This window comes from Ochlerotatus camptorhynchus, unplaced genomic scaffold (genome assembly GCF_037179485.1).
Source record: "Ochlerotatus camptorhynchus isolate MF236.1 unplaced genomic scaffold, CSIRO-AGI_Acam_v1.1 ptg000108l, whole genome shotgun sequence".
Classification (NCBI taxonomy): Eukaryota; Metazoa; Arthropoda; class Insecta; order Diptera; family Culicidae; genus Ochlerotatus; species Ochlerotatus camptorhynchus.
The window spans coordinates 1525992-1546994 of record NW_027040598.1 but is presented as its reverse complement, the minus strand read 5'-3'; the positions used below and the strand labels follow the sequence as shown (position 1 = coordinate 1546994).

General features: G+C 43.1%; 2 protein-coding genes across 3 annotated transcripts in view; one reads left to right on the top strand and one right to left on the bottom strand.

Annotated features, from left to right (window-relative positions):
* The first annotated feature begins 84 nt into the window (after nt 1-84).
* Nucleotides 85-1575, top strand: LOC135699432 (uncharacterized). The gene is made up of 4 exons (XM_065219697.1): nt 85-424; nt 481-934; nt 999-1381; nt 1445-1575. The coding sequence occupies exons 1-4, from the start codon at nt 88-90 to the stop codon at nt 1573-1575; spliced, it is 1305 nt and encodes a 434-aa protein (XP_065075769.1). The 5' UTR covers nt 85-87.
* The window catches only part of LOC135699418 (xanthine dehydrogenase-like), a 394729-nt gene continuing 375279 nt past the window's right edge, over nt 1554-21003 (bottom strand). The window contains exons 2-7 of one of the 2 annotated variants that reach the window (XM_065219681.1): nt 12525-12645; nt 4819-5903; nt 3225-4749; nt 2899-3167; nt 1802-2843; nt 1554-1704 (exon numbers count right to left, since the gene is read on the bottom strand). In XM_065219681.1, the coding sequence (XP_065075753.1) occupies nt 1654-1704; nt 1802-2843; nt 2899-3167; nt 3225-4749; nt 4819-5903; nt 12525-12608 (4056 nt within the window). In that variant the 5' untranslated portion in view covers nt 12609-12645 and the 3' untranslated portion in view covers nt 1554-1653. Of the gene's footprint in view, nt 1705-1801; nt 2844-2898; nt 3168-3224; nt 4750-4818; nt 5904-12524; nt 12789-21003 lie in introns of those variants that run through there. The other variant, XM_065219680.1, reaches the window with a different exon arrangement.

Sequence of the window (21003 nt, the reverse complement as noted above, 5' to 3'; positions counted from 1 at the left end):
TGCAAATTTTACTTAGATGACATCCTAGTAGTCGGTGATTTCTACATCTCAATCTGCCCATCAAAAACATCGGTAAGGAAAAAAAAAATGGCTTCCGTTTCTCCTTCGAGCCCTGTCCCGATAACCGGAAGGCAAACGTCCACGCGTAAAACTCCGTCTCCCTATCGGTTGATCCCGTCCAAAAATCGGTACATCAAAACTCCGAATAAAGTTTCCCGCAACAATACCTTCATCGCTACGAGTCGCCGTAGCGAAGAAAACGGTGGAAACGGACATCGATTGGTGAACAATGACCGCAACAACGGTTACCAATACAAGGTTAAATGCTCCAGTGCCGGTGCCGTCGAGGGACTGAAACCTGAGCAACGCGAGGACGACAGCAATCTGGTGGATGTCTTCAACAGGGATGATATCAAGTTTTCTGGTAAGTGAGATTATCGAGGATTACGAAAAATGTTTCAAATATCAAATTGCAAGCAGAAGGATCCGAAGAGGATCATCAGCAGCCCACTTCGGATACTGCTCCGTCCCCGGCAGTTTTGCAACCTATACCCGTAATCGAGGAGGTCCACAAAAAGCCGAGTTCGATCCCCGTGAAAACCAAATCGTTCGTAGGACGTTCGCAACGGAGCATTAAAAATGGTAACAGCGAATCGAAGACTATAAAATTCCTGCTGAAGTTGACTACCAAAAGCTACTTCGAAACGCTCAAGTACGAAATCGATCGTATCAAGGAGAACAATCGTAAAATACAGGATCAAGCGAGTTCACACGCTCACTCGATCATGGCGCTGATCAGCAAGGGAGTGGATTTGGACCATCAAATGAGAGATCTACGCATTCAAAATACACGCCTGTTGTTCGAAACGAAGGAAAAGGATCGAATTCAGCAGGATACGATCAATGCAATCACCTGCGAGTTGAATGAGCTGAAGTACGATTCCAATGTCAATCTAATATCATCAGGGTAGTAACCAAATAAGCTTCACCCGTTTCAGATCCATTTGCAACCTTCTGTTGAAGAACATCGAAAAGGACCACGAACTGGAGATCCTAGCACGGAAACTGCGAAAATCCAAACGTTTCGATTCCAACACATACAAAATGCTCAAGTCACAGCTGCGCAAGCCAATATGTCTGAAAAGCGTTCCAAAGCTACCATCCATTAAATCGTTGCAACCCAGAACCCGCGGTGAGAAGGCCTTGAAGCGGCAAAAATCGAAAGCATCTTGCCGATCGTCTGCGCGGCAGAAGAGCGACTGGTCTTCGATGTCCAGCATTTCCTCGGTGGTGACCGGTTCCGACATGCTGACGGACATTGAGAGCACCAGCGCGGTTTCACAGAAAAGTACCAAACCTCCAATGCAGGCGATTTATACGGGTAAGTACGTTTCAACTGCCTTATTCCGATAATTATATGAACATGAAGTAAGTTTCGGTATAGATCAAAATTCATCGATCAGAAAACAAATCCAACCGAGGAAACGATCGGGACTGATGAAGATCTTCTGCTGTGGTGGCCGTTCGAAGCAAACGAAAGAGGATGTTGCCAATTCTAAAATCATTGAAGCATAAAACCTTTATTTTCAAATATTTATCAATATACAAATCCTAACAAAATTGGTTCCTTTTTAAGCAGTATCACTTGCAAGCCTAGGGCATAATATTCCATGGTGTAAACGAACCGGCTGCGGCCTCCATGAACTGAAATAAAACAAGAATTTGGAAATCGGATTGAATCGCCTTTCTAGACGGGGTGGGCGAGGAGCCTCGTGCCTTCAAGTGCCAATTTGAAACTCACCTTTTCCGTAATTTTATCCTGGCATGCCATTCGAATCCTGCACGAAGTTGCCGGTGAAACCATATTAAAGTCATCGTCCAGGTTCTCCTCCTTCCGCGCAGCACTGATCGCATCCCGAATGGCGAAGAACGTCGATGAAGCGAGGAATAGCGGTGGCTCACCTACGGCCTTCGATGAGTAGACCGCCCTCGGGTTCGGCGCTCCCGTCAGTAGGGAAACATTGAACTCTCCGGGAATGTCGGCGAATCCGGGAATTTTGTACACTCCTGGTCCTCGCGAATAGGTCGTTCCGGTCGGTGAGTAAACCATCTCTTCCAGCGTGAACAATCCATAGCCCTGCATAAAACCTCCCTCAATTTGACCAATATCGATGGCGGGATTGATGCTGGATCCAAGGTCCATTACAATATCCGTCCGAATCACCTGGTGATCACCGGTAAGGCAATCAATTTCTACTTCGGAGCATGCAGCTCCGAACGTGAAGTAATTGAATGGATTTCCAGAGTTGGTACTGAAGTCATACCCAATACCCGGAGTCGCATAGAATCCGGTAGCGGAAAGGGACACTCGATCAAAATATGCCTTGTTGACCCAGAACTTCCAGTCCTTGTCGGGGAACTGCTTCTTATAGGGTTCAAGACGGTCGTTGATCGTTTTACAAGCATTCAGAACTGCCATACCGTTCAGATCTGAACCTGCGCTAGCTGCCGTTGCGGGAGTGTTGGGAACCTTATCCGTTGACGTTTCCGAAATATGAATGGTATCGAATGGTACCTTTAAGGTCGTAGCTGCAACCTGAATCATTTTGGTGTGCAGACCTTGACCCATTTCAGTTCCACCATGGGACAGGAGAACGGCCCCATCCTGATAAACGTGAATCAACGCACCGGACTGGTTCAAATGAACTGCTGTGAAGGCTATTCCGAACATGGTAGGTACCACACTGATACCACGTTTGCGCCAACGGTGTTGTTTGTTGAAGTCTTCAACCTCCGATCGACGTTCCTTGAAGTTGGACGACTCCATCATTTCCTGCCAACATCTGAAAATTAAAAATATTTCCTCGTTTGTCCTTAACTGTTTCATCGCTTCCCTACCTTCGAACATTGCAGTTCTCAATCGGTTCATTGTAGTGCGTCTTATCGCCCTCCTGGTACATGTTTAACTCAGCCAGTTCAGCGTAGTCTCGTTTGAGAACTCTGGCCACGTGATGCATCATCGTTTCAGCTGCGAGCATTCCCTGCGGTCCACCGAAGCCTCGGAATGCCGTATTCGAGGGTAGATTCGTCTTGCAAACCCAACCCTGAACGCGTAGATTCGGAATCTTGTATGCGTTCTGAATGTGGAACATTGATCGCTCGAGAATCTACAACTGTACGTGTTAGAATTAGATGTTCAGAATTAAAATTCAGAAGATCTTTACCGAAAAAGACAAATCCATCGAATAGCCTGCATTATTGTACGCCTTAAAGTCGGCGGCCAGGATGCGTCCATTTTCAGCCACGCCCACCTTGTACGTAAAGTAGAACGGGTGTCGGGTGCCGGTGATGACCATATCTTCATCCCGGTCCAACATGCAACGGACCGGGCGTCGAAGTTTGTAAGCTGCCAGCGCTACCGGAGTGGCTATCAGACCCGCACGGGATTCCTTTCCTCCGAAACCACCGCCCAGACGCTTAACGCGTGAAACGACTTTGCACGATGGAATGCCCAAAGCATGAGCTACATGCTGTTGAATCTCGGTCGGATGTTGTGAAGAACTGAACACATCGATCTCGTCCGAATCCCTCGGAACGGCAACGCAAGCTTGAGTTTCCAGGTAGAAGTGCTCCTGACCACCCATCCTAAAGTCTCCTTCAATTATATGATGTGCTTCCTGGAAGCCCTTCTCGATATCCCCTTGGACGATACCCTTCGGGTAGCCTGGATAGAATGATTCTCTCTTGATGGCATCCTCGATTGTAACAATGATCGGCGTCAGCTCTTCATAGACTACTTTTACCTTCCGAGCTGCTTTCTGCGCGATCGTTTGATTATCAGCCACGATGGCACCAATGATCTGACCTTGGCTGGTGACCAAGTCCTTCCAGAATACGAATTCATCGTGGAATACCGGTCCACATGCATTTTGCTCATCGGTTAGATCTGCTGCGGAGAAGAATCGATGAACTCCTTCCATCGCTAGTGCTTCCGAAGTGTCGATCGAGAGTATCTTCGCGTGCGCCTTGGTGCTGGTAACAAATGCCAGGTAGAGTTCATTGCTGTACTTGGGTATGTCGTCGCAGTAAACTGCTTCGCCGGTGACTTGTTTGAATGCAGAAGCGTGAACCTGAGGTCTTCGGATTGGATCAGTGATCGGTTGATCTGTGGATACCTTCTCGAAGAGTTGGGCACTCTTTGGGACCAAAGTGTGGAAGGTTTTGGCGCCGCTTCTTTCTCGATCTTGTACGGGTGCATGACCCACAACTGAGCGTGAGAGTGCATCACTGATGGACAGATAGGCCTTGAAGAACAAACTCAGGGTCAGCGATCTACGGTAGAGAATCATTCCTCCCGGGGCACTGGGACTCAGAGGAAGCTCTTCAATCAATATTTCATTTGCCAATTCGACCAGCTTGCTATCCCACTTCTTACCGACCAGTGCGATACCAGTTTTCTTGGCCAATACAGTCGTTGGAGCCATTCCACCAAAGGATAGATGAGCCTGCTCAACGACATCAGTTCCCGGTTTGAACATTATGTTGAACGCTCCATTAACGATGGCGATGTCGTCATCTCGCCGTTTCGCCTGTTTGTAGGCAATGAAGTGTTGATCTGCGTTTGTTTTTTGGATGAATAGCGATACGAGTACTTCTTCAGGCCGGATGACGTTTTTACGATATCCAGTGAAGAATCCATCACCCATGTGCACCTTGCGAACTCCACCATCTAGGCTGGCAACTTCCAATCTAAGGGATATAGGAGAATGATTCTTAGCATTTTCTTCACAGAAAACGGATCAACCATACTGTACTCACTCAATACCAGCGGCGGTGAAGATCGGATTTAAGTCCGAAATCGGGCTGCCGGTCATGATATTTCCACCCACTGAAGCCATATTTCTGATTTGCTTCCCGGCAAACCAGTGCAACATATCCACGACAGCTTTGTACAATCGAGTTTCAAATTCCGGTCGTGTGTTGATTTCTTCCCGCAAGACTCGCTCCATCTCCATCAAGGTTACAGACGATCCAATTTTCAATCCTCCTTGGAGCTTCTCAATGCAATTTAGCTCTTTGATCTGTGCCGGGGACACCAACACCGGGTATTCAAAGTTCTTGAACTTCATCTCAACACCCACTTCCGTATTTCCGACAATGATCTTCGCATCAGGGTGACGCTTCTTGATAGCTAGAAAATGCTCTAGATTACTAGGTCGATACCAATTAACAGTAGATGCACGGAAAACAAGCGATTCGGCATCCAGTGTATTGGATAGTTTCAATTCCGGAGGGAAAATCGGCTCTTGAGAGGGATCAAAGGGTGCGAATTCACTAGCCTCAAATAGTTTATCGTCAACTTCTACCCCACATCCGTTTGACTCTCCGTTACGGTTCTTGCAACATTTGTCGCCCATAGCACAGACTCCATTCTGAGCAACTCCAAATTCCTGTGTAAATGTCTTGTATCCCTCGATAATTGGTCTATAACCGGTGCATCGGCACAGATTTCCCTGGAAGGCCACTTCCAGCTCCTTCATCGAAGGCACCGAAGAATTTCTCAGCAGAGCGTACATCGACATGACGATTCCCGGAGTACAGAATCCACACTGCGATCCGTGGGCTTTCGCGAGACGTTCCTGGACCGGATGGAGACGGGTGCGTGTACTTCCGATTCCTTCCACCGTGGTAACGGCCATCCCGTGAACGCCACAGACCGGCGTAAGACACGCATTGGCAGCCAGATTGTGAATCCGATTGGTGGAGCGATCGATCTTGGAGATCATTATGGTACAGGCACCGCAGCCTCCCTCGGCACAACCGAGCTTGGTACCGCACAGGCGTAGCTTATCCCGCAGGTACACCAGAAGGGTGCATACGGGATCGGGACTGGAGTCGACGACCTGCGGATTGGAAAGATCGATACTGGTTATGGTTGATTGAGATATTGATATAAGTGTAATGAAATTGAGTGGGGCCGGAAATGCTATCTAACATGAAGTGTGATAATTTATTAGCTAGAGAATGGTCTTAGAAGAGGGTAGGTAGATAGTTCCGTTAAAGTACGGCCATAGAGGTAACTCTAAGACCAGAAGGTCCCGAAGAAACGTGCTCAACTTTATGGCTCAGCTCTGGTACTATCTTTGGTCCCACGCTAATCGATTCACCCCTCGGAACATAGGAAAATCCAATAACCCCTCATTTTATCTGTCAAACTTTCATAGCGAATCAAAACAAACATTGCGTAGTACTAGAATTTGGACTAGAATGGGATACGTTAATCGATTTGCTTGGGACCAATAGGCTAGTCAAGTAGTGAGCCAATTTAAAATCGTTAGTTTCGTATTGATTGTTGGTACGGCTGAATGAAAATTGAATAGAAGTTGAAAATGAGCGAAGGGCCATTAATGCGAAAGTACCAGTCAAACGCACACTTTTTTTCCTAACTCGGACGATGCAGAGTCGATGTTATAATGATTATATAATGGATTATAATGGTTATAATAATTATAATGATTATAATGATGTTATAATAAGAGTCCTGCCAAGAGTGAAGCCAGAAGTACCAATTGAACTGTCAAGCGGGGTACCAAACAAGCAAAGTAAATAAACATCATTGTTTTAGTAATTTTAGATGAAAAACATTGCTTCGCTTTATTTATTACACTGTGGTATTTAAAAGTTATACCAAGCACTTGTTTGAACCTTTTTCAGGTTTTTTCATTGCTTTTGTCTCCCAGAAGCTCCGTTATCGACATGAAATTTTTCACTTCTGAATGAAAGTCATCCGATGCTAACGCAAAAAATCTGGTTGCCGTTTACTCTGACGAAAAATATATCACAAACAGTGGTGCTTGTTCGCAACATTTTCTCTTGGCGGGACTCTTATTATAACATCGACTCTGGTACGATGTACGAGGAGGTTTGAAATATGTCTTCAAATCTACAGGCAAAAAAGTGCGCGTTTGAATTGCTCATATACTTTCTGCGGCTGTGGAATAGTTCTAGCTATGTTTCATCACTACCTGAAGCCCCACGTTGCCAAAAGTATTTCCAGTTGATGGTGTGTTATAATTATAAAGCAATTCTTCTTTACCCAACTATTGTATTCCTCCTCTCGTCATGACCAACTTAGTCATCTCAGAGAGAAATTATCACACTAAAGCTTCATGTTAGATAGCATTTCCAACCAACTCTGATCTTTATGATGATAACCAATCGTTCCGAGCTTATAAACAAAACTTCTGTTAACAAAGTAGGCGTTGGATTACTGTCTTGAACACTCCAATCAATTTTCTAGCGTCATTCCATCAAGACACTGAAGAGAGCAGTCATACCAAGATAACATTATCGTTAATAAAACTTGTTCATTGTTAAGTGTTGTCCTGGTTATTTCCTGTCCGCCCCATCCGCACCGTATTCCTTTAGGTTATGGGCTCGTCTACGAAGGAAGGCTCTGGAATTCCGCAGCTAAACGGATCGAACTTTGAGAACTGGCGTTTTCGCGTTCAACTCTACCTGGCTGCGGCGGAAGTTTCAGAAGCGCTTACGGGGCAAGTTCCTGGTGCAACGGATGCTGGAAGAGCGAAGTTTATGCAGACAGATCGGAAAGCGAAGTCACTACTGGTCGGATTCCTTTCCGATGAATGTCTTGGCATATTACGGGACAAGGAGACGGCTCGCGATATGTGGAAGGCACTCGAAGACACCTTCGCGAAGAAGTCTGTGGCAAGTCAGACTCTGTTACGGAAGCAACTGGCAAGACTTCGGGTGAAGGAGGGTACTTCAATGCGGCATCATTTCCAGCATCGACGACATCGTACGGCAGCTCAAGACCGCTGGTGCGAAATTGGAGGAGAACGATACGGTATCACAGTTATTTTTGACCCTTCCCGACAGCTACGACTCCATGGTAACAGCTTTAGAGAATATAAACGAAAAGGACCTGACGTTGGAAACCGTGAAGCAACGATTGTTTGCGGAGGAATCCAAGCGGTCTGATCGGATGGAAGATTCTTGTGAAGATAGGAGTGCAGCGTTTGTCGGAGGACGAAATAAGAAGACCAAAAAGTTTACCGGAAAATGCCATCGTTGCGGAAAGGTGGGACATATGCAAAAAGATTGCTATGTTAAGAAGCCAGAAGGTAAGGTGAATGCGGCCGTTAACAGCAAATCAGTTTCATTCATGGTGAACAAGATGCCGACGAAGACGGAACATAAGAGGTCAGTTTTCGTTGTGGATTCTGGATGCAGCGACCATCTGGTGAACACTTTGGAATGCATGCAGTCGGTGAGGAAACTCAAATACCGTTCGTGATCGATGTAGCCAAAGATGGTGTTTCAATTATCGGAAACTACGAAGGTGAAGTTACTGGACTATCAAGAGAAGGTGTGAAGTTTGAAATGAAAAATGTGATTTTCGTGCCCGAGCTAAGAGGAAACCTGCTATCCGTGAAGAAGATGTCCCAAGCGGGAATCGACGTACTATTCACAAGCCGGGAAAGCATCAAGCGATGATGAAAAAGAATGACTCAGTAATTGGAGTAGCGCATCTACGAAGTAATTTGTACGAATTGGATTTAAACTTGGACGTGTCAGGAGCTACCGCAAATCTATGCGCATCGGTCGCTGGAAAACTCTGGCATCGTCGTTTGGGTCACGCCAGTCAGACCACGATGAACACGTTGGCCCGGTATAGTGTGGCGGAAGGATTTGGTCCGAAGGTCAATGCTATCGGGTTCTGTGACACTTGCGTGCTCGGTAAGCAATGCAGAGAACCCTTCGACGGAACTCGTGAAAGAGCTAGTCGTCTACTAGAGCGGATTCACTCGGACGTGTGTGGACCAATCAATCCTCCGGCCTGGGATGGATCGAAGTATTTTGTTTCATTCATCGACGATTATAGTCACTTTGCGTGTATCTATGTGATGAAGAAGAAGTCCGAGGTTTTTGGTCGTTTTCATGAATACGAAGCGATGGTGACCGCCCAGTTCGAAAAACGAATCAGCAAGCTAACCGTGGATCAAGGGCGTGAGTACGGCTCTAAGGAACAAGAAGCATTCTACAAGCGAAAGGGGATTCAAATCCAGCCAACCGTAGCATATTCTCCGCAACAGAACGGAGTTGCCGAGAGGTTCAATCGAACGCTAATTGAAAAGGTAAGGACAATGCTGATCGACTCGAATATGCCCAAGTACATGTGGTCGGAAGCAGTGCTTACCGGTACGTATATATTAAATCGTTGCCCTACTGCTGCTCTATCGGACAACCGTACGCCTGCTGAGTATTGGACCGGTGTGAAACCTGATCTATCGAAATTGAGGATTTTCGGATGCAAAGCATTTGCATGGGTGCCAGGTCAACTCCGGAAAAAGCTGGACAACAAGAGTCGCGAGGCGGTGATGGTGGGCTATGCTCCCAACGGATACCGCCTTTGGGATAGAACGTCAAGAAAAATCCTCGTAGCCCGTGACATCAAATTTGACGAGAATTCATTACCGTACGCTTTTGAAGACAGTCAAGATTCGAGGGTACCGTTGGTGATTCCAATGCTGTATCCGGCCGTCGAAGATGACCAGCAAGCTGAATTGGAAGAGCAGCCAGATGACCAGCAAGTTGAGTTCGAAGACGCGATGCCTGTGCTAAGTGATGACGAGGATGAGGTTGAACTAGACGAACAACCTGAGGAGCAACTTGAAAAACCTGGGGCGCTCCCTTCACAATCAAGAGGTGAAGACTGTTCAGAGTCAAACACTAGGCGTGGTGAACGGGAGCGCAGGCTCCCAGGTAAGTTTCTTGACTTTCTAACTGGGTTCAGAGCAACGTCTGCTGGAAAAATTTCAACATTCCCAGATTTCCCGGATTCGTACGATGAAATCAACGCGCGGAATGACCAAAAACTGTGGCTGGATGCAATCGATGAAGAACTGAAATCCCTGGAGGCCAACAAGGTATGGGAATTGGTGCCATGCCCAACCGGCGTCAAACCGCTGCAGTCAAAGTGGATCTTCCGCACGAAAGAGGATGAAGAAGGAAACCCTGTGCGCTATAAAGCAAGGTTGGTCGTCAAAGGTTTCTTGCAGAAAGCCGGTTTGGAATACAACGAAACCTACGCACCTGTGGCGAAGCTGACGACAATCCGTATTGTGCTGGCTGTCGGTGTTCAAAAAGGGTTCCATTTCCACCAAATGGATGTGAAGACGGCGTTTCTTCACGGTGAGCTGCAAGAGAAAATATTCATGGCGGTTCCGAACGGCGTCAAGGCGAGAGCTGGCACGGTGTGCAAATTGAAAAAGAGTCTGTATGGCTTGAAGCAGTCCCCTCGCTGCTGGAACGAGAAGTTCAATCAAGCGCTGCTGAAGTTAGGTTTTATTCGTTCCAAGCACGATTATTGCCTGTACACCCGTACCGACGAGAGGGGGGAAGATGCCATTTTCGTCGTACTATATGTTTATGACCTTCTCATAGCGGGAGCGAAGCTGTCAACAATTTTGAAATTGAAGAACGAATTATCCCGGATGTTCGCCATGACCGACTGTGGAGAGCTTAGCCATTTCCTTGGCATGAAGATACGCTACAATCGACAAGACGGAAAGATGATGCTGTCTCAAGAAGCAAGCCTAGAAAAGATCTTCCAGAAGTTTGGTATGTTGGAATGCAATCCTACAAGTACCCCGATGGAGAAAGGGTTGCAGCTTTATCGTCAAGTTTCCGAAGCTAATGGAGTACCGTATCGTGAGCTACTGGGAAGTTTAATGTACGTGATGGTATCAACGAGATCGGACATTTGCTATCCTGTCGGGTACCTGGGGAGATTCCAAGCTCAACCCGAACAACAGCACTGGACCGCGCTCAAGCGAGTAGTGCGTTACCTGAGAGGGACGATGGATCATTGCTTGACTTTAACCCGGGATGTTCAAGCAAAACCACTAGTTGGGTTCGCGGATGCAGACTGGGCTACCGATACCGAGGACAGGAAGTCAGTGAGCGGATTTGTCTTCCAGGTGTTTGGATCGACTGTTGCCTGTATTATATTATGTCTAGTAAAAACAAACGACGGTCGCCACTTCATCAAGTGAAGCAGAGTATGTGGCGTTAAGCGCTGCAGCATCGGAAGCAATATGGTTGATTGGTGTCCTAGGCGATTTGGGTGAAAAGCAGATCGAGCCAGTTGCCATATATGAAGACAATCGTGGGTGCATCGGCATGGCTAAGAACGTGGAGAGCAAGAGAGTGAAGCATATTGATATCAAACATCATTTTCTTCGGGATCTTGTCACCGCTGGGAAGCTGCTGATAGAACCAATTGCAAGTGAGAACCAATTAGCTGACTTCTTTACCAAGTCCTTGGACGCTGGCCGATTCGAGGAATTAAGGACGAAGCTAGGAGTATCCAAACGAGAGGGGGTGTTAACAAAGTAGGCGTTGGATTACTGTCTTGAACACTCCAATCAATTTTCTAGCGTCATTCCATATCAAGACACTGAAGAGAGCAGTCATACCAAGATAACTTTATCGTTAATAAAACTTGTTCATTGTTAAGTGTTGTCCTGGTTATTTCCTGTCCGCCCCATCCGCACCGTATTCCTTTAACTTCAATGTCCATGCCTAGAGCTAATATTTATATCAGCAAAGCCGACTTTTATTGACTGCTGATAGTTTCCATATATCCAGTTCTATATATCTCGGTCCCTAGTGTTTTCTATGTTTGAAGAAAGCGATCAAGTTTTACTTTTGATACGGAATAAACAAATAAACATTTTGAACCCGAAGTGCCTCTAGAATCATACTAGTAGGCTAGTTTTCAGAATGTCGATCTCTCAATATCGAGAAATGGAAAGTTGACTGTTTGGTCAATTCAGAGAAACTACTATTAAAGCTGCTTTAATAATCTGACGCCAAATGCTAATTTTTCCCTAAATTGGCAATAATATTCTAAGATTTAAATCTTAAAATAGAGGCGCACTTAGCTTTTTGTTCTATTTATTATCTTATTTTGATTCAATCCCGACCATAACAACTGAACGCCTATTATGTATTTATATATTTTTTGCTCAGTGCCTCTTGCTCTTTCTTTCAATTTGAGTAATCGGTTCAAAGACAAACAAGCGCCCTTCTCAGCTACTATCTCTGATTGTTAATGAGTTTCAATCACCATATTCATGTGTCGACGAGTTTTGCTCGCATGGAGATAAGCAAAGCCACTCTACTACAAATACCGTGCAGCAGATCATAACAGCGAAAGGCGAATCCGTGACGACAAGCAGGGCTGAAAAACACATGTCATGTCATATCAACTGATAACTCATTTACTCTCTTTCTCTCCAGTCAAGCAGCAAAAGTAGCCTCCCCGCGAATCTACACCTATTCAGCGAGAGATTTAAATTGGTTCCGGTTGGCTCATAAAGGGTAAGAAATATTATGCTATGGATAAATGTCGTCTATTACTGGTCCATGCGATCCATCCAATACCAACCACATGCCCGTTTTGCAAGTTTTTCGAAAGTTGTCTGCGAAATCCTTACCTTCTTTCCATTGACGAAGAAAACCAGGGGTTGCTGGTCGTTGAATAGCCCCAGGATATCGCCACCAGTAGCCGTTGGGGCCATCTTCCGAATCGATTAAAATTGTACCGAATGCACTTAACTCACTCCACCCGACACCGGGTTCTATTTTCTGATAAGATTTTTATTTCGTATTGCTTTTTTAGCAGTACTGATGTTTACGCGGAGAACATAAAGGTACTTAAGCTCTGGCCACAGACTGTTGCCAAGAGTTCAAATTTTGTTTTTCTTTTTTTCAAATGGCACAAACTTAGGAGCTTCCTTTCGAACTTGATCCACCGCCTGCGAGAGCTGCCGAGAGACTGGTTCCCAAGCACGGATGGTCTCTCTCCTTATTTTCCCGTTGTTCGTTTACTCGACTCGAGCTGAAGCTGAAGTGCCCGTCCCCAACATCTCCATAATAACTTTGCGCTTGGACAGCCTTTGAGCCAAATTATTTGTATTTATTTGTGTCGTTGTTGAATAGTCGTGGGGGTAAAGGGAAGCATGGTTTTAGTTTCGTGTGGGTTAGTGTATACGATGATCAAGCCGGCATTTAAGTCTGCCGGAATTTGAGAGCGTGGTTTTGGTTGGATGTGTATGCGTTGCGTAGTGAGTGAGTTCGCGATTTCAAGTTGATTGACACGCGTTCGGTCAGATAGATAACATGGATTGTTTTGGTTGACTTCGTTATTCCACAGAGTGACTGCAATGAACGAAGTCGTACGACTAGCAGCTCGATTACATAATTCAAGATGCAATTTTATTATCTTACTATCTTATCATTCTCAACTGAAAATTAATTTAACAAAAGAATTCGTAAACATTTCAAATTTATTGGAATTTTTAATTAATCCTCCTAAGTAGTGGCTTACAAGGTAGGAATAAATTCCACTTTTTTGGTCATATCTCCGGAACAAAATGTTCGATTGCGATAACATATAATAAGCTAATACAAGACAGGACATTTGACTTCTATTTATTCTTATTTGCTGAATCTTCATTAACCATTCTTAAACTTTAAAATCATCCACTTAGGGACTGAACCATTTGGTGGATTATTTTAACTTTTGGTTAAAATTTGACAGATGGAAAGTTATCGATTAACCCTGCTATCCGAGCGTGGTTACTTCTGACAGACAAGAAGTTAAATTTTGACAACTGTGGCTCGAAAACCGGTCGATCAACAGCACGGGGATTTTCGAACATAGAAAATAACTTTCGAAATGTCACTTTTAACCACGAGTTAAATTTAACTCGGCAAATGGTTCACAGCCTTAGCGACTGGATCCAAATCTATACCCCAGTTGTGCCTATAGTCGCTATATTCATAGTCTGGCGGATAGAATTTCGATCTATCAAAAAGCGGAACCAATTCAATATTTTAGACCAACAAATGAAAAGGTACTATCATCTTTTATAAACAAAACGTTGATTATTCTTTGATGTGCTCTTTTCTGTTGTTGGCCGTGATTTGCTCGATTGCACTATCAGATATCAGGCGGTCAAAAATCAAAAAATCGACTTTCACTAATCCTTATTTCGTTATTTTTGGTCGATAGTAAACATTTCAACTAAGAGAATCTGAAAGTTTCAAACTTCTAGCAGTTTTAGTTTCTGAGATATCGGATGTCGAAGTCAAAAAAGAGTAAGAAAAGTACAAATTTTGCCGCAAAAATACACTACCACTCAAATAAAATTTCATCCACTATTTATCATATAACTACCACATCATTATACATCGTTGGAAAGGTAATTTAATAAGCTTTCCGAAAATAAAATCCATTTGGAAATTTGATGGAGATAAAAAAATTTAAAAATAAAAATAGAAAAAAAAAAATAATTGAAATCTAATGAAAATTTAACTTTATTGATCACAAACTTTCGAGTCTCGCACATTCCCAGGCTAATTCTCAGCTCTGGATGAAGTTTTGAGTGTACTCTAACAAGTACTGAAGAGTTTGCCTGCCCCAACCTGCCCCATTGGAAATATAAGCGATTTGAAAATTTTCGGTTATTATGGGAGATTTCAAATTGTACAAGAGCCGGCTTGGAAACAAACTTTTTCAACAATTATTTTGCAACTTTGGGAGTTATAGTCGGTTGGTATAGTCGAAATATATTGTTAAAGAACATTTTCTAATATTTCATGACCAACTTTTAAAAAGGGCTTAAGCTTTTGTATAAAAAGAAGTCATCATTATCATAAAGTTCACTGTTGGATGAACGTAAAACTACAGTCGTTTATGCTTTATTCTAAAGTAAGTACCTGGGTTATGACGATTATAGAAGCATATGCGTAAGTATGTACCTACGCATATGCGCGGATGAGTTTAATTTATACCTAAGTCTGTACTTAACCTACTGTAGTGTCAATTTGAAGCCATAGTGTATTTTGTGTAGCTTTTATTTAAACTACTACAGTGTAATTCAAATTTAAGGTTGAGACCAAGTGTGAGCATGGATAATAGAACCATTATTAATCTATTAGACGCAAAATTAAGCCATTGAATTCATTTGTGAAAATTATAACATCTCGGTGGAAAAACGTAAACGTCTCGATGCAAAGATCCATAAAATCGTTACTAAATACATCAACAAATGGCATGAAGCTAATCGCACGAAAGAGCGATTTGAGTCGTATTTTCGGAATTGGCTTGATGGAAAATTTGGCATCGAGGAATTCATCGAACAGGAGCAATGTGTTGCCTCAACCTCGGCCTCGGGAACAAAACGTGGACGACCTTCAAAACCTTTCTTGGATTTGAGTGAAAGAGGAAAACGTCGCGTCATCGATAAAGAAGCAGTTGATCCAAAATTCGATACCATCGAGAAAGCTTTGTTATTTGCAAGACGGACCGCTTATAATCGAAAGGATTTTAATTTAGTTAAAGTTATTGGGCATATTTAAAAAAAAAACCAAAAAAGCTCTAAAACCATGCTGGCTCAACTAACTGATCAACGAGGAATGATGTCACCAGAAGAGGCTTTTAGTGTACTTATCGAGGCTGGATTGAGTAGATTTCAATACGAAGTAATACATAATACACCTTCAAGATTTCCACCTAACTATGTGATCGGAGCAGTGAAAAAAATATGCGCCCCTCCTAGTGAATTCATCGAAGAAAGTGCATTGAAAATAAGAGTGAAACTCCAGGCGCTGATGGAAAATACAGTGAAACGAATCGTCCAAATAATTGATGCAGAGCTCAACGAGTATATGGATAGCGACGATCTAGTTTCTACGGAACTGGTTCTTCTATGTAGCTGGGGTATGGACGGATCAACTGGATATTCGCAATATCATCAAGTGCTACCAGAAGGATGTCAGGACGATTCAGATGTGTTTTCGTCCACTTTAACACCAATTCAGTTGTTCATGTACAATGATCGAAAGGAAATTATGTGGTTTAATCCCATGCCTCAAAGTATTCGATTTTGTAGGCCATTCATTAAAGAGAGTAAAGAAGTTATTCTGGCTACAAAACAGGATGTAGAAAAAGAAATGAGTGAACTAACGCCAGTGAAAATTGAACTCTCAAACGACAAGTTTATACTTGTTGATTTTGATTTTGTCCTCAGTATGATAGACGGAAAAGTCTTAACTTATATCACTGGAAATTCGTCGATGCAGAATTGTCCAATATGTGGGGCAACACCAAATGTAATGAATGATGCAGAGAAATTCGAGGAAGGATTTATATCAAACGAAGAAGCCTTGCATTACGGCATATCTCCACTTCATGCTTGGATAAGATTTTTCGAATGCCTTTTGCATATTGCATACAGAATGGATATCAAAAAATGGAAGGTAACGAAACCGTTCAAAGAACTAAAGGGTGTCCACGATGAAATTGCCACACACAAAATTGATTCGCAAAATTCGAGTTTTCATCCGATTGCCATCAAATTTTCAGGGATTGAGAAATAACTATTAAACTTCATTTTACCATTTTACTCGTATTTTATTTACAGTCCATACGCAAATGCCCGCACCTTGGCCTTAACCCCGGCCATAAGATTCTGCACAACCTGTGAATCAACCGTTTTTTGCATGTAAACCCATACTTTCTTCAGTTCCTCGACTGTCTTCACTACCTTAGGTCGTTTAAGAAGGTGCTGCTTCATAATCGCCCAGTACTTCTCGATGGGGCGGAGCTCCGGAGTGTTGGGAGGGTTGAACATTTTCGGCACGAAATTGACCTTATTGTCCGCATACCACTTCAGCACGTCCTTGGAGTAGTGGCATGAGGCCAAATCCGGCCAGAAGATTGTTGGGACGTTGTGGGCCTTCAGGAGAGGAAGCAGCCGCTTCTGGAGGCACTCTTTTATGTACACCTGTCCGTTCATCGTGTCCTGGGTCACGAAAGGTGCACTCCGCTTCCCGCACGTGCAGATGGCTTGCCAAACCAGGAATTTCTTCGCAAATTTGGACATCTTCTGAGTGCGGACATGCTCCGGAACGCTGAACTTATCCTTGGCCGTGAAAAACAGGTTGCCGGGGATCTGTTTGAAGTCAGCCTTCACATATGTTTCGTCGTCCATGATGCAGCATTCAACTTTCGTCAGCATGTTGAGGTACAACTTCCTGGCACGGGTTTTGGCGGACTTGTTCTGCTTCTCGTCGCGATTAGGGGCCTTTTGTGGCTTGAACGTTCGAAGCCCAGCCTTAGTTTTGGCCTTCTGGACAAAACTTCGGCTTAGGTGCAGCTTCTTAGCCACATCCCTAACGGAGGCGTTCGGATTTCGGTTGAAGGCCCCAACTACGCGGTTGTGATTTTTGGTGTTGTACGGAATACTTTTTCCTTCACTTCTGGGCTTCCGATCGGTGGTCAACCGTTCCTCGAACCGCTTAATCACTCGCGGCACCGTGGAATTCGCGATTCCCAACGTTTTAGCGATGGAACGATGCGAGAGATCCTTGTTCTCGTGATGAATGCGCAAGATTTTATCACGCACGAGCTGTTCTTTCGACTCCATTTCCGCGAGTTTTGATCACAGGACTTTAAAACTTGCAGGATGTAAATAATGCACTATGAACTAAATCCACCCAAATTTTCATTAAATTCTACCCAACGGTTAAAAAGTTAGAGCAATTTCATAGTGTGGCAATTTCATCGTGGACACCCTTTATATGAACAAAGAAAAAACATGTGACGACACAGTTTTACGAAAAATTTGGAGTGAGAGTAGATCAACCACGATCGGGTGGAGCAGGTACCAGTACTACAGGAAACGTTTGTCGAAGAGCATTTGAAAATCCCAAGCTTTTAAGCTCCGTGCTGAACATTGATGAAGAGTTAATTTTCAGATTCCGGAATATATTAATTGCTATTAACTGCCAAGAGCCAATAAACCCGGAAAAATTTGATGCATATTGCAAGGAAACATATAGGCTCTATCTTAAATTGTATGATTGGTACAAAATTCCTGCAACCGTGCATAAAGTTCTCGCTCATGCCGGAGAAATAATCATACATTCACCAGCACCACTTGGTTCATTAGCGGAAGAGGCAGCAGAAAGTCAACATAAACAATTGAAAAAATATCGAACCCATCATGCAAGAAAACCATCAAGAGTAGAAAATTTACATGATGTCTTTATTCGTGTCATTAATGAATCGGACCCACTGATCAGTTCCATTTGGATGGCAAAAAGACGACAGAAAAAAGTATCCCTGGATTATCCCGACATCGTGAAAAGTTTCATGATATTTGAAAATTCTGTAAGTGATTCAGTAGTCGATACTAATAACTTCAATGCCTTGGAGGAACTTATGAAAGTAGTCGATGAAATTGAAGAAGAATTCGTTCATGATGATATTGTAACAGAAGAATAAAAAAAATTCGTTGAAACATATTTGATTTTGATTATTGTATCATGGCTTTTTGTATTTTTTTACTGAAGATTTGTTGAAAAAAATAAACATATTTCCAAAAAAAAAGGTTTTTTTTTATTTTTTACGGTGTTCTCCCCAATAAATCCACGGTAGGTTGTCTTTGTTCAATAGATTTTATTCTCTGAAAACAAGCTTAAAACTGTAACCGTTATAAAATCGTAAAAATTAAATTTTAATTAATCAAAAGTTAGGCCCTTTTCAAAAGTTGGTCGTGAAAATGTTGAAAAGTGATAACGCACACCTTATATTGATGAAACAAAGCAAGAATAATAGCAGAAATTGTGAAAAAATAATAGAAATATTTTTGACCGCCTGGTTGTATGAAAATGCCCCATAGTGGATTGATTCCGCTATTTAACAACTCAATTGGTTCCCGAGATTGTATCCGCCAGACTATGAATATAGCGACTATAGTTGTGCCGTGCTAGATAATAAAGTTTTGCGGATGCGAGCAAAATAGAACCGGTTGCCATCTACAGAAATGAGTGAGTGTTACTAGAAACATGACCTACAAATTTGCAGTATGTTGTATTCATACGGTCAGACCTTCTATGGAACGAACGATCCAGGTTCAGCTTCTGCAAACTGAACTTTACTTCTGCTGGTTCAACGTCCTTCAAGACTGCTTTACCGAAAATTTATTTATCACCGGTAAAAGCCCTCTAATTTCGATGACAAATCGGGGGGAAAATTACCTCGTTCTATCTCCGCAGAAAAAAAAACAGATTCTTGTCATTTGGGTGTTTAAAAGGCCCTTGGACTAGAATGGATTTTGTCACTTTGAAGAAGTAAAGAGCATTTTGAAGGAATTCTTGAGATGACCAAGGTATTTCAGGATTAGCAACAAGGGAGTTTTTCGAATAGAACTCCAAGGCAATAGTAAACCGAAATTTAAGGGAAGTTCTGAGTGGGATTTTTAGGTGGTTCTGAAGAGAATTCATATTCATCTTCATCAAAGTTGTAGCTGAGAAAAATTTCTATAAGTACAGATAGCAAGCCTACCCGTAAAACTAATATGGTGAAAGGCTAGGATGAGGCGAACAAAAAGTTCACTTTTCCATAGTAATTTCCATACAAACTTTAAGAGACCAGTGCAGTATGAGTTCGCAACCACCTTAAATTTTGGGAGAATGATCAGGACCTGAATTTAGCCCTGCGCTTCGGTCAGAGAGCGTGTAGGGCGTCGTTGTGTCAATTTGGTCGTGGCACATTTCGAGCATGAGAGTAATTGCAGTTAGATCAAAAGTGCCTGAGGAAAATACAAGTACTTTCACAGATTACCCGAAATTGCGATAGTGAAGGTATGATCACAGTCAAGCAGACATAACACTCTTAAAACGTTCATCAAAATCGTTTTTAACGATCAATTTAAATGTTTCTTAGTTGGTAGTACCACCACTTGTGGTGCACGTAATCAATTCCCTAGCGTTTGACGTTTACACACTACAACCATCTGTTGAGTGTATTGCCCATCAAAGTATATACAACAGATGGTGGTAGGGTTTACAATGATAAATGTTCAATGTGTTCTGTCTGGTTGTCTGTGATATAACATTGAGGTAACGTTAGGATAAAATCAAAACATTGACAAATATAACGCATCACTTGCAGAAATACTTCACCTCGCAACCGATGAACCATTCTGACGGCTCTATGAGTACCCAAGTAACCATATAGTCGCAATATAGCTTGTATATTCTTACTTTGCTTGAGTATGGTTAGTTGGGGAATCTGATGAAACTGATCCTTTTCGTATTTCTTTCATTCTCTTTTCGCACACGGAGTGCTCGGCGGACCAGCGACTTTGGACGTGAACCTCGTCCCAGATCACCATGGAAATTCAATGACAGATGGTGGACATGAAACCGACCCAAAAAGGTGAAATCATATTAGAACCAACCAAGGACGATCTAAGGAAGAAAATTGCCGGTGAAGCATGGAATGAAATACGAAGCGTTAGAAAAAAAAATTTCCAAAAGAAGCAATCAGTGTTGGGAAAATATCAAAAAATCAAATCTCATTAATGCCCAAGATCACGCTTAATTTTCGTAGACAAAAATCAACAAGCAAACAACTGTGCTTGATATTGCAAGCTGTGATATCGCAGCCCGGAATATCAAGCTAACAAAACTCACCAGCTGCAAATCTCACCAAACTGTGGTGAGATTGAGTTTCATGATTTTTGCTGTACATCCGAACGCAACCGAAACATTCATAACGGCTGGCAGCAGCAGTGCTGTAAATTTTCATATCATTCGATTGAAGATGAACCACTACAACCATTCAATCAATTCTGTGTAAACGAATTCTCACATGACCATAATTTGAAGAGCCCCTTTCTCATTCGAAGCTCATTGTCACTGTCAATTGAGTCACTCAGTATCATTTGATATACGACAGTGGAGTATGGAAGAAATCCAGCAAAATGGTCCCGAACAGACAAGTCGACTCAATGTCGGATCAATGTAAGGCTAATTTAAGGTCGATGTCGACCCAATGTCGTGTTAATGTCGGGTCAATTTTGGGTTTATGTCGGGTCAATGTCGGGTCAACATCGGGTT

What these genes read in the sequence shown, in the direction of transcription:
- LOC135699432 (XM_065219697.1), top strand. Translation starts at nt 88, where the DNA reads ATGGCTTCCGTTTCTCCTTCGAGCCCTGTCCCGATAACCGGAAGGCAA. An exon ending in TGCGAGTTGAATGAGCTGAA is followed by an intron (nt 935 to 998) that starts GTACGATTCCAA and finishes CACCCGTTTCAG; the next exon opens with ATCCATTTGCAACCTTCTGT. An exon ending in AATGCAGGCGATTTATACGG is followed by an intron (nt 1,382 to 1,444) that starts GTAAGTACGTTT and finishes GTTTCGGTATAG; the next exon opens with ATCAAAATTCATCGATCAGA.